General features: G+C 38.1%; 1 protein-coding gene across 1 annotated transcript in view; it reads right to left on the minus strand.

Annotated features, from left to right (window-relative positions):
- The window catches only part of NFATC2IP (nuclear factor of activated T cells 2 interacting protein), a 43,744-nt gene extending 39,838 nt beyond the window's left edge, over window positions 1-3,906 (minus strand). Inside the window, exons 1-3 of the mRNA XM_053694295.1 lie at window positions 3,768-3,906; window positions 2,013-2,120; window positions 205-292 (exon numbers count right to left, since the gene is read on the minus strand). Of these exons, the coding sequence (XP_053550270.1) occupies window positions 205-292; window positions 2,013-2,120; window positions 3,768-3,836 (265 nt within the window). The 5' untranslated portion in view covers window positions 3,837-3,906. The remainder of the gene's footprint in view (window positions 1-204; window positions 293-2,012; window positions 2,121-3,767) is intronic.
- Between the last annotated feature and the right edge of the window lie 10,067 nt (window positions 3,907-13,973).

Consider the following 13,973-nt stretch of genomic DNA (forward strand, 5'->3'; position numbering starts at 1 on the left):
TTAGATCCATCCATGGAAAAGCAAATTTGCTAAACGACTGACTTGTTCTGTATTTGTTATTTACTACTAATATATTCAAACGTGTACTTTATACATCCTTTGTGCAGTGTGTTTCATTTAACTACACTCATTTCCCCTCTTTCTGCTCAGCAAGAGCCCTATATTTCCAGCTCATTGGTAAGGAGGGATTTAGTTTACACTCACCTTCAGAGTCTTTAACCCTCTCCAGCTCCTCTGCCAACTGAACCAGTTCACTGGAGTCCTTTGGGAGCAGTTTAAGGCAGCTGTTCACCTGCAGAGGAGAAAACAATCACTAGCAGCACCAGAATAAATGCATAGCTAAAGAGACACAATCCTAGAAGCAAGGTCTAATCAGAACACCCATTTATATAAAGCATACTAAATGCGGTCTTTTCCAGAGCAGAGGTTTACTGCACAAATATACAGAACAGAGTTTGGCAAGTACTGCCAGTATGGAATAAAGCTAAAGAAATTGTAATATGAAATCAGAGTAATTACTTGCTTACTTATAAACCCAAAGTCATAAGGAGAAGGCTTGTGATGGGAACAGAGGTAAATGCCAATGCCGGAGGTTCCAAGACTGATCTTTAGAATGAGCTCATAAGCAAATTAACTAAAATGTTCAGTGAGTCAGCAGGAGAGCTAGTAGCTTAAAGGGACACAAGTCAAAATTAAAACTTTCCCAATTCAGATAGAGCATGTAATTTTAAACGACTTTCCAATTTAACAAAATGTGCACACAGTCTTTATATCTAAACTTTAAGTCACCAGCTCCTACTGAGCATGTGCAAAAATTCACAGAATAAGAGTATGCATTTGTGATTGGCTGATGGTTGTCACATGGTACATGTATGCATTTGTGATTGGCTGATGGCTGTCACATGGTACAGGGGGAGTGGGAATAGAACACTTAAAATTGTCAGAAAACAAAAAACCTACAACTCATTTGAAGTACAGACTAAGTGCTACTGCATTGTCTTATCTTGCATTTGTTGATTATGCAAATCTACTCCGTTGATTTTTTTTTTTTTTTTTTTAAAAACAAACGACAATCTACTCCAGAATTGTTATTGTTAAAGACAGACAACTCCTTTACTACCAATTCCCCTGCTTTGCACAATTAACATTGTTATATTAAAACACTTTATTAACCTTTAAACCACTAAATTTCCTCTTATCACATGCTTTTTATTAGCTTTTCACAAGAGACTTAGTTCATGTGGGCCATATAGATAGTTGTGCCAACGCCTGAGGGTTGTGGATGACACTGCACTAACTGGCTAAAATGCAAGTCAATAGATAATAGCATCTGACAGCCCCCTGATCACATGACTAAGATACAAGGTAATCAGAGGTAAAAAAAAAAGCATATTAATATAAAAATGTTGGTTGTGTAAAACTAATTAAATGTGTAATAAAGGGATTAACTTTTTAAACAAACATTTTTTGGAGTTGACTGTCCCTTTAAGCAAAGGCTTGTCACCAAATAAAGATGCCATATTGGTTCCTGTAATTGCCATCTTAGTCGCCATCATTCCTGACACGGTACTACAGTATAATTGCTTGAACTTGTCAGACTAAAGATTCACTTACCGAGGACAAATCTGCAACATTTCTTAGCAATCATGATGATCAGAAGTCCTTTAGCAGTGTTTGTCATCTCCCAAATGTCCCAAAACAGGGCAGAGTAAGGATTTTCCTATGTGAAAGAGCAAGTGCAAACCCTGGCATATCCTCTGCCGATACGCTGTTCCCACTTGCTCTGTCATGTAAAAAAATCCTTACTCTCGCCCGTTTTGGGAGATTTGAAAAACTAAAAAGATTTACTATTGGATGTAACATTGGGGATACATTTAACCTGTAGAACATGTACAATGTTACATCTAATAGTAAGTCTTATACATCTAGCTAGACAGACAAGCTAAGCAAGTATGCCCGAATCCCGTTTACTATATACACACACACACCTATCTCACAGGGATGACACCTACCTTGTTTGAGTAGACAGAGACCGTGACTGGAAGTGTTGCAGGGAGGATCCTCCTTCGCTTCACGTAACGGGGTCTTATCAGCTCCACATCACTATCACTGCTGTCACTCTGTAGGACAAAACATGAGTCACCAGATTAGAGTGACAGAAACAAATATCCATGTACAAATAAAGAATTGTAACTTTAAGCAGATAGAGTAAAGTAAATGACAAAGGGTGAGAATCAGGACAAGTGACTGAGGAGAATCATCATCCTGTATTTTATACACTTCAGCTGTAGCTTTACGGCAGGTTAGATATTAAACATGCCTCTTGCAGATCTGCTGCCTGTGTTCTGATATCCAGAACTCCAGCATGCAAGTCCTCAAGGGGCTCTTCTGGTTACACAAAGACATTTAAAGCTGTCTAACCATGTAACCACCACAGCAGCAGGCACCACCTAACCCCATATGAGGCACACAGGTGGGTACTACACAACCCCATATGAGGCACACAGGTGGGTACTACACAACACCAGGCACTATATAAGGTCGGGCAGACTATGGTGCTTATCTGCCGTCAATATCTATGCTTCTATGTAACCACATGTGAGGCACACAGGTACTATATAACCACATGAGGCACACAGGTGGGTACTACACAACCCCACAACACCAGGTACTATATAACCACATGTGAGGCACACAGGTGGGTACTACACAACCCCAGGCACTATATAACCACATGTGAGGCACACAGGTACTATATAACCCCAGGTGAGGCACACAGGTACTATATAACCCCAGGTGAGGCACACAGGTACTATATAACCCCAGGTGAGGCACACAGGTACTATATAACCCCAGGTGAGGCACACAGGTGGGTACTACACAACCCCACAGCACCAGGCACTATATTACCACATGTGAGGCACACAGGTGGGTACTACACAACCCCACAACACCAGGCACTATATAACCACATGTGAGGCACACAGGTGGGTACTACACAACCCCACAGCACCAGGCACTATATAACCCCATGTGAGGCACACAGGTACTATATAACCACATGTGAGGCACACAGGTGGGTACTACACAACCCCACAACACCAGGCACTATATAACCACATGTGAGGCACACAGGTGGGTACTACACAACCCCACAACACCAGGCACTATATAACCACATGTGAGGCACACAGGTGGGTACTACACAACCCCAGGCACTATATAACCACATGTGAGGCACACAGGTGGGTACTACACAACCCCACAACACCAGGCACTATATTACCACATGTGAGGCACACAGGTACTATATAACCACATGTGAGGCACACAGGTACTATATAACCCCATGTGAGGCACACAGGTGGGTACTACACAACCCCACAGCACCAGGTACTATATAACCACATATGAGGCACACAGGTGGGTACTACACAACCCCACAACACCAGGCACTATATAACCACATATGAGGCACACAGGTGGGTACTACACAACCCCACAACACCAGGCACTATATTACCACATGTGAGGCACACAGGTGGGTACTACACAACCCCACAGTAGCAGGCACAATCTACCCAAATACCCAGGTATTTGGTAACCACAAAAGGTTATCCCCAAAGTAAAGGGTATCCGAATACGCCGACATCGCTGCGTGTATCTAGCAGGTAGCCTGTTAGATAACACCAGTGCCGCTCACTTTACCTTGCCGGACTCGGACACCGCACGCACCATTGCACAATATTTTTTTTTACCACACTTACTATCTCCGCCATTTCTCTTCCTTTTAGTTTATAACAATACCCCTCCATGCTCATTGGCCAAACGGCCATCGCCACCGCCAATCACAACGCTCCTATTCGGGTCAGCATTACTAAGCTCAAGGCCTATGTTGTCGCAAGTGACACTGGGAGCTGTAGTTTTCAGGTCTTTAAACCCACGTGGCCTAATTACTAGTTCCTGCACCAGCCCCGCCTATAAAATAAATACCTGGGCAGAGGCGGTTCTTCTAGTGGGATCATTCCCACAAAGTATAGAAAGAAACAAAAAGCAAACAAAATAGTGCTTGAAAAACGTCTGTAAAAAGCGGGAAATATGAGACAGGGTGTGACTAGCGAATATTCTGAAGTGTATTTGTGCAACAATACTGATTTTTGCTTTTACTTGTGCATTTGTTCATAACAATTTATTCCACTGTATACATATTTATGTGTAGTGTACATCAGTAATTGCACTAAAAAGGATACACATTAACTGCCAAGTCTTTCCCACCAATGATTTTGAGCTTTTTTGCTGCTTAAATTTAAACGGTTCCAAGCCATATTTCAGCAACTTGGCTGAATTTGAGTCAGTGGCTAGGTTACAGAAATCACACAATTGCATATTCCAATAGGTCTAGTCATGGTAAAGGTCTGTTTCCCCTAATCTCACACCTCCCTAATCTAGGTTAAAGGGACATTGTATCTTTGTCATTGTGTACCCCTATCATTGTACCCAGCGCTACGGAATTTGGCGGCTCTTTACAAATAGATAATAATTGTACACTAGATTGTTCTTTGCATAAATGTGTTGTAGATGATCCATGATATATAGCCCATCTGTAGGTGTTTTTGTAAAAATGTACACTTTCTTATTTCTAAATAACATTGTGCTGATTTTCAGACTCCTAACCAAGCCCCAGCATTTTAGATATATACTGATGTCTACAGACATCACATTGCTTCTGTTTGTATAATGGGTCTATTCATATGGGGAGGGTCTGCTCTCAACCCCTTTAAGTGGGTGTTCCAGACCAATCTAATCAACAGTGCTAAATTGGGAGCTTCTAAGTTTAAAAAGTTTTATACTAAATTTTTATATCAGTATCTGTGCATACTATTCTTTAGAGTAGTGTCTATTACATGTGATTAAATGAAAATTGGTGTATACTGTCCCTTTAAGGCTTGATTCAATAAACTTGTATGAGTAAAATACAATATTTACCATTTGTCCAATATCTTACAACCTATGTCCAGGACACCCCTGACTTTCTAAGAAAGATCAGTGGCATTAGTATTGAAGAGGATACAATTTTGGCAACTATTGATGTTGAGTCGCTGTATTCTAGCATTCCCCATGAAAAGGGAATGCAGGCTACATGATTCTTTCTGCAGCAAAGGGGGAGTGCTTTTCAGAGACACACAAACTTTGTTTGTGACTTATTGGAATTTGCACTTACAAATAACCTCTTTGTGTATGATGACAGGTATTTCCTGCAGATACGAGGCACGGCTATGGGGGCGAAATTTGCGCCCTCATATGCGTGCCTCTATCTGGGTTTTTGGGAAAATATGTATGTTTTGGACTCTGCCACAGTGAGTGAGCACGTCTCTATGTGGCTTCGCTACATAGACAACGTGTTCCTCCTGTGGCGGGGTACAAAATTACAATTGAAGTCGTATGTTGAATCTTTGAACAATGAGACATTCAATTTGAAATTTACACTTACTTGTGACTCTAACTATCAATTTCTTGGATGTGACAGTAATGGCCTATCAAGGTATTCTGACTACAAAAGTCTATCGTAAAATAACTTCCACCAATAGCCTGTTAAGGGCTGACAGCTTTCACCCTAAACATCAAATAAAAGGCATTCCAGTATCACAGTTTTTTAGGGCACGAAGGAACTGCACAACAGATGAGGAGTTTATTAAAGAATCACAGGAGCTGACAAAACGTTTTAGAGACAGGGGGTACCCCAAAAAAATGATAAGTACAGCATATCAACGTCAATATAAGCGAACACAGGAAGAGAGTATCTTTAATGCTACAGCTAAAAAACCTAATAAAAGACAGAGTGGACCAATAAGATTTATATCAAGATATAATGAAAGTTGGGAGGACTTGAGGAAAATAATGCGAAGATATTGGCATATTCTTATGACGGACACTAAACTATGTGAAATTTTGACTCCAGAACCCCTAATGACTACACGTAGGGCTCCTAATTTACGTGACAGCCTGGTCCATAGTCATTATGTTCGGCCACAATTGGATGGAAATTGGCTGGACAGGAAGAGTATGGAGCCAGGGTGTTATCCATGTAAAAAATGCAAAGCCTGCAACTACATAGAAAAAATACGTTTTTTCTCTGATAGGAAAGGTAAAATTTATAGGATTCACTCTAAGATAACTTGTAGAACGGAGGGCCTAGTATACCTAGCAAAATGCAACTGTCCCCAATATTATGTGGGGAAAACCACAAGGGCTCTACGAGATCGCACACTTGAACATGTAAGAGACATAGAACAAGATGTCATAACTTCAAGTGTGGCGAGACATTTTACAGAATATCATAATTCGTCCCCTAACTGCTTTAGGCTTATAGGTATTGATAAGGTCCACTTAGGTATTCGCGGTGGGGATGTAGACAAAATATTGCTACAGCGAGAAAGTAAGTGGATTTTCAACCTGGGAACCCTCACGCCCCAAGGTCTGAATGAAGAGAATAATTTAGGTCATTTTCTATGATTGTATATAAATAATGTCTGTGACTGTATATTATTTTGAGTTGAATTGAAAAGGTCTTAAATATAAGATGTAGCCCTAAGGTTAAATTTAGAAATTGAGGTGGCATCTGATTGAAAGTCGCTGTTACTGTAAGTGAATTTGCCTCTGCACAAAGTAGTCAACTATAAAGTGAATAGTAGTATGTTAATACACACCAATATGGTTGACACTCAGCAATTATTATGTTGCTGTTTGTAAATGGTTACAAATATTATATTGAAACAGAAGAGTTTTCATTTTAAAGATATGTTTATTAATGAAATCCAGTGAATAGGAACCAATATTCACCAGCTATGTTTCCGGAGGTAATGGCACTCAATATCCCTTTAAATGAGGACGGCACCAAATACAAACATACAATTGCCCGGATGAAGCCAAAGAATTGGTGAAACGTACGTCGGCTATAACGGCTCAGTTTGATCTGAGCGACAGTGAGGAGAACGCCCAGAGTAGCCTGTACAACTGTCAAGTTACAAAGCAGTGTACATTTCCGTTGGGAGGATTTCCTGTCAAGCAGCAAGTAAGCAAGTAACGAAGTGTAGAGGGAGGAATCACCGCTACGTTGACATTACACGCCACGGCTTGTGTGTGCTGGGATCAACCGGCCTTCGGCTGTGGAGCGCAGCTCCCTCCAGGATCACTTTGTTACAGAGAATATCCTGTTTTTCACCTAAGGAACAGTCACAGACGGATTACAAATCACGCGGATAAATCTTTGATGACCGGTTCATGTGATACTTTGTTACTTTAAGGACAGCAACTATACAGCACTAACGTTGGCCAACGATAAGTATATTTTTGCTGTTTTGCATCTTATGAACTTTATTATTTATCCACATTTGTTAGTTACTCTACTTGCGAGTGGTTTCCTCAGAATTTAATGTTATTTTTATCATTTCCTTTTTCTGTTTCAATATTTATTTTGAATGGTAATAGGGTGTATATACCTGTTACAAAAGTCCTGCCTTAGTATTAGTTGTGTTAACTGTGCACAGTAGATAGTAAAAGATAGTTCACATTTGCTTAAAACTAAGTAAAACATATTGGACCAAGAGTGCTGGTGTGAGATATCTTTATTTCTCTTCTCTCTTTTTGAAAATACAATATTTAGTGCCTGACTAGCTGTTCCTAACTTCAGTTAGTATTAATAACATGGCAGGATTGGATAGGGGACGATGGACACATGAATTGACAGAACCTCCATACATCTGTGCCAAAAAAAGAGGCAGGAAGGGCATGGCTAATCAGCTGCTTTGTGTTGTATTTGGTTGTTTGTGTCAAGACTGAATCAATACAAATTCAGACAACATTTGTGTTTGTCCTAAGCAGAATACACATCTCTGATAATCAGATTTTATGAAAAAAATTATGTTATGACTTTTTTTGCAAGTGTTTAGTTGTTCAGTATTGTGTGATGGACATTTGGCAAGCCTACCCATGGTGTATACATTAATCTTGAAAATGCATTCCACGTGGCAACTGGCATTTTTATGCTTACGAAAGGCTTAATAAATTCAATTTACTTAACCCCTTCACTACCGGGACTTTCAGACAAAAACTTGCCCAAAATACCAGATTATTTCTGTTTAAATGGAGTGATGCCAAACATGGAGCATTGTTTTTTATTTTTCTGTCAAAACACACACTATTTTTTTTTTAATTAGACAACCCAAGGTATTGATCTAGGCCCATTTTGGTATATTTCATGCCACCATCTCACCGCCAAATGCAATTCAATAAAAAAAAAAAAATTACTTTTTTCACAAACTTTGGGTTCCTCACAGAAACTATTTACATACTGCTTGTTCAATCATGAAACAAATAGTAAAAGTTTCTCTAGGATCCCCTTTGTTCAGAAATAGATATATATGGCTTTTTTCTTATTTTCCTGTATATCTATTCTCAGCACTTTGCATAGTAGTCTACAGTTTAGGTGGATACAGTTTGGCCAAGTCACATAAGCAACAGAATGTATTACCTACCGACTCATACCTGTGAGGTGAGCAGGGTGTCTGGTCTGCGTGGCTAATGGATTCAGTTTGGGGCTCAGTACAAGGTGAGTCAGAAGAGTCAGGTAGTCCAGTTTGTGGTTCATTAACATCTTTTGGTTCATCATCCAAAAAGTCTGGAAATGTGTTAACAGCTGTCACATTTGTGTTAACCTGCGCACTCTCTCCAGCCTGCTGCTCGGTCTCTTCTTTGACGACATTTTGGCAGATAGGGGCTCTTTGTCTTCTCCTCGAACGCTGTTTATACAGAAAACATTTGTTTGCTAAATAAACCTTATATCCCACCTTTTGTCTCCATCTATCACTCAGATTGTTAGCTCTCGGGCAAGTAGAGCGCTGCGGAATCTGTTGGCGCTCTACAAATAACCAATAATCCATCTGTCCCAGCCTGCCTTACTGGTTTTATCTTTATTGTAACCCCTGTAGAGCATGCAAAATCAGCTACCAATAAGTTAGTTAAAGTAGAGTAAACCCCTTGTAATTACAATATATTTGCTCTCTTCCTATAAAATATCAGCCAAGTTTAAAACAGGTTTTAAAATAAAAAACAAGTGCAGGAAACAAGGTTTAAAAGGGACATCAAACCCAAATGTTTTTTATCAGAATTCAGATAGATAATAGAAGCACATTGAAAAGTTGTTTAAAATGACATTATCCGATTTGCTTCATTTACTTGGGATCCTTTGTAAAAGAAGCAGCAATGGACTACTGGGAGATAGCTAAATGCATTGGGTGAGCCATATATGTGCAGCCACCAATCAGCAGCCCCTGAGCCTAGCTAGGTATTACATAAATAAATTATACAAAGAACAAAAATGAAGTAAGCTGAATGTTCTTTAGAATCACACGCTCTCTGAATCAAGAAAAAATAAATGTTTTCATGTACCTTTAATAGCTGAACTCCACCTACCATTTGAGTTAATTTGAGGAGCAAATCCAGGATTGAGTTTGCGGACAACAAGGCTAACCATGGTCATAATATCAGTATGAAGTACATTATTTTGCAGTGATCTGTTAGTCAGGCAGGTATGTAGAAGGGTTAGCCTTGAGAAGTGATTTTTCAAGTCTGAGAATAAAAACAAACAAAAAAACCCAAAACAAAACAATTTTCAGAGCTAAATTACATGGAGGACAAATTAACCACCTCCTGTCCTTACTTATTAGTCTACATCGGATCAAAGTTCTGATGTTAAAAGTAAAAAAATTAAAATCACCCAATCATTAATGCGATTGGGTCAGTGGGAAGTGCCTATGATGCTAGGCCCACCCTCCCGCGATCCCATTTAGGAAGAGCCTTTGGCTTTAGTACAGCCAAACGGCTATGACGTTCTATGCTGTCCTAAAGGCTTTAAAGCCCAGTGCGGTTAGAACGTTATAAGGGTTTAAAGTATATTGCAAAGCTGTTTTACTATGTATAAAACATTAAAATATCAAGATGTTTACTGTCCCTTTTACATAACTGACTGTTGAACGTTGAAGGAACATTGTTCTCAATTTGTCCATTAGCAATTTTATTGCACAAGCTTTAGTTTTGAGCTATGCTTATATATTTATTTTTAATTAATACCGTCATTAACACGTTTTATAACCATGTGATAAAGCGGCTACTAGGTGGGTTTTGAATGAATGAAATGGGTCTAAAATTGCTCACAAAATGCCACAATAGGGATGGGCTAATGTTTCTTAAAAAGAAAAAAAAATATAAAAAAATAAATAGATATTTAAAACTAATTTTGATATATTCGTTCGTATTGAATTGCGAATGTTTATATAACATTCTAATATTCTATTTTCAAATTTTCGTTTTCGAATTTTTCAATAACATTTGTAAATATTCGTTCGAATAGAATGCTTAGCTATGTATTTGATATTGCATTCAATTTCGAAATGTAATATTCAAAATAGTATTTCTAGTCTAAAACGGTTTAATAAATGTAATATTCGAATTCGAAATAGTATTTCTAGTCTAATACTGCGTTTTAGAAATGTAATAGTCTAATTTGAATGTGACATTCGAAAACTAAATAACATTCGATAATAGAATTTAAGAATATTCATTCTTATCAAAATTCTATTATGTAAATTGAATTTCTACAATAACATTCGTTCTAACATTCGAATTTAAATAAACACATTCGCCCATCCCTACAGGATACCCATCACTTGCAAATTCTATTGTACCCACAGTCTATTATATTGTATATACCCCGAATAGGTTCCCTTTTTTTATTCTAGCTTAGGGTTTTGTCACCTGTGCGAAAATAACCTGGATATTTGCGTGTCCCAGGTTTGAAGCTTAGTCACACCGACATGCAAATGTCCAGGTTTGGTGGGAAATGTGGTGCAAATTTAAGGTGTATAGTAGTTGCACTATTCTTGTCAGTGATCCTACATGATGCTTAGCTGTGGTGTGAGCACAAGTTTGAGAGTGCACATGCGTGCGTATGAGAGTTAGTGTATGAATAACTATGTGAGAGTTTGTGTTTGTTATAATACGTAAGCTGTTTTAGCTGTCAAAGTTGCTCTCCATGATCTTCTGATTAGGTCTAATCACAGCATGCCCGATCGGGCTATTAAACTGAATGTAAAACGCTCTGGAAGTGGAAGTGCGCTACATTCAGTTCAGTAGTGCTTTCGAAAAAGAAGACCCAATCAAAAGATTATGGAGAGGAGAACCGGTAAGTGCAACTTTGACATCTAAAATACTTCTATTTTGAAAGCTGTCACTAAGATAATGTTATATAAATTCTGTACTAGTGCAGTATTATAACATTATGTTTAATGTCCCTTTGATTTATTTACAAAACTGTAGATACCTTGATGTTTGAGTTGTCAGATAGTTATCTGATCACAAAGCAGGAGTGGCATTGTTACAAATAGTAGATCATTGTTCCTCATAAGGAATTGTAAAATAAAAAGGATTCTTCATTCCCCAATTGCTGTGTAATATTTATAAAAATCACAATACTTTTTAAATCGTATCTGCTTTATACAAGACTGACAGATGAGACAGACACAGAGGCAAAGACAGAGGATATGAAACCCACATTTTTTTCCCTCATGATTCGCATAGAGCAACAATTGAGAACTTAAAGGGACACTGTACCCAAATTTTCTCTTTTGTGATTCAGATAGAGCATGACATTTTAAGCAACTTTCTAATTTACTCCTATTATCAAATTTTCTTCATTCTCTTGGTATCTTTATTTGAACTGTAAAAATGTAAGTTTAGATGCCGGCCCATTTTTGGTGAACAACCTGGGTTGTCCTTGCTGATTGGTGGATAAATTCGTCCACCAATAAAAGAGTGCTGTCCAGAGTACTGAAACAAACAAACTTCGATGCTTTCTTTTTCAAATAAAGATAGCAAGAGAACAAAGAAAAATTGCTAATAGGAGTAAATTAGAAAGTTGCTTAAAATTGCATGCTCTATGTGAATCATGAAACAAAAAAAATTTGGGTTCAGTGTCCCTTTAATTTACACCTATCAATTTTTATCCGTTCTCTTGATTTCTTTTTTTTTTTTTTTTAAAAACAAAGGTACAGGGTGTCTATAAACAAACCTATCACAAATAAGATGGCACACAGGATGCTACCAGATTGTAACAGTAAAAACTGATAGTGATAATGTCACTTCTGCTTTACAATTAATCTAATTTGTTTTACCATTTGCAACCAGATGGGGGCAGCAACACTTCAGAAATAAAAAGCCATGTTTTTCTCAGTTTGAATACAAACTTGTGTTCACGTTCCTGACCTTTTTAACAAGCTTGTTCCAGTGTAACTAACATTAATGTAAAACAGATGACTTGACTGGGATCAGAATGCACTAAAACAGCATTTTACAAATGATGCAGAATTATAGTGAGGCTAAAAAAAAAAAAAAAGTTAATGCAAATTGTTAAAGGGATCTTAAAGGGCCATGAAACAACATTTTTCTTTCAGGATTCAGATAGAACATACAAGTTTAACCTCTTTCCAATTTACTTCTATTATCTAATTTTGTTCAGTCTCTTGGTATCTTTAGCTGAAGGAGCAGCAGTGTACTACTGGGAGCTAGCTGAACATGAGTCAATGACAAGAGGCAACTATGTGCAGCCACCAATCAGTAGCTAGCTCCCAGTTGTGCACTGCAGCTCTTGAGCCTGCCTAGGTATGCTTTCACACAAAGGATGCCAATAGAAAGCAAATAAGATAAGTTGTTTAAAAATTGCATGCTTTCTTAAAGGGATATGAAACCCAAATTTTTCTCTCATGATTCAGATAGAGCTGAGATTTTAAGCAACTTTCTAATTTACTCCTATTATCAATTTTTCATCGTTCTCTTGGTATCTTTATTTCAAAAAGCAGGAATGTAAGCTACATTTTGCCATTAATTCGTAAGCTTTACCCAGAGTGCTGAACAAAAAAAGTGGGCTGGCTCCTAAGCTTACATTCCTGCTTAAAAAACAAGCAAAAAAAAAAACCAAGAGAATGAAGACAAATTAATAACAGAAGTTAGAAAGTTGCTGCTCTCTGAATCAAGAAAGAAAACATTTGGGTTTCATATCCCTTTAATCATGACATTGTTCTTTACTGTCCTATTAAAGGGACATTAAACACTAAATACATGCTAGATAGAATGATGCATGCAAAGAAAAGATCAGTCCATGACTAACATGTAGATGTATTTTTTAAAGTTTCATTAGTTGTTTAAAAAGTGACAAAATAAGTAAAGTTTTAGTGTCTATAAAACACTGGGAGCTGCCATGTTGTAACTTGTGTTACCTTCTCTGCTGTGGCCAATTAGGGACAGTTATACATAGGTCATTAGAGTGTGCAGCCAATGGTTGTGCTGGATTTAACAGTGTTCTGCACTTTCATTTCTAACAGGAACTGAAAAGCTCACAATTTCAGAATGGAATTACAGGAAACAGGGACAAAATAAATAATGAAAGTATATTGCAGAGTTGTTTTATATATACAATGTATCATTTTATATTACCATCTCAAAGTGTTTAATGTCCCTTTAAATTGTGTTGAAAACTAGTTCAGAGATCTGAAGAAAAAAAAAAAAAAAAAAGCTTAGGCAATTGCCCAGTTTGAGTACTTGTTGACAGTATACAGCGCCAACTTACCCACAGTGCCAGCTTACCCACAACATACATAGTGCCAGCTCATTCACAGTGCCAGCTTACCCACACAGTGCCGGCTTACCCATAACGTACACAGTGCCAGCTTATTCAGTGCCAGCTTACCCACAACATATATAGTGCCAGCTCATTCACAGTGCCAGCTTACCCACAACATATATAGTGTCAGCTCATTCACAGTGCTAGCTTACCCACAAGCATACATAGTGCCAGCTTACCCACACAGTGCCAGCTTACCCACAACATACATAGTGCCAGCTCATTCACAGTGCCAGCTTAC

The sequence above is a fragment of the Bombina bombina genome, chromosome 11 (genome assembly GCF_027579735.1).
Source record: "Bombina bombina isolate aBomBom1 chromosome 11, aBomBom1.pri, whole genome shotgun sequence".
Taxonomy (NCBI): Eukaryota; Metazoa; Chordata; class Amphibia; order Anura; family Bombinatoridae; genus Bombina; species Bombina bombina.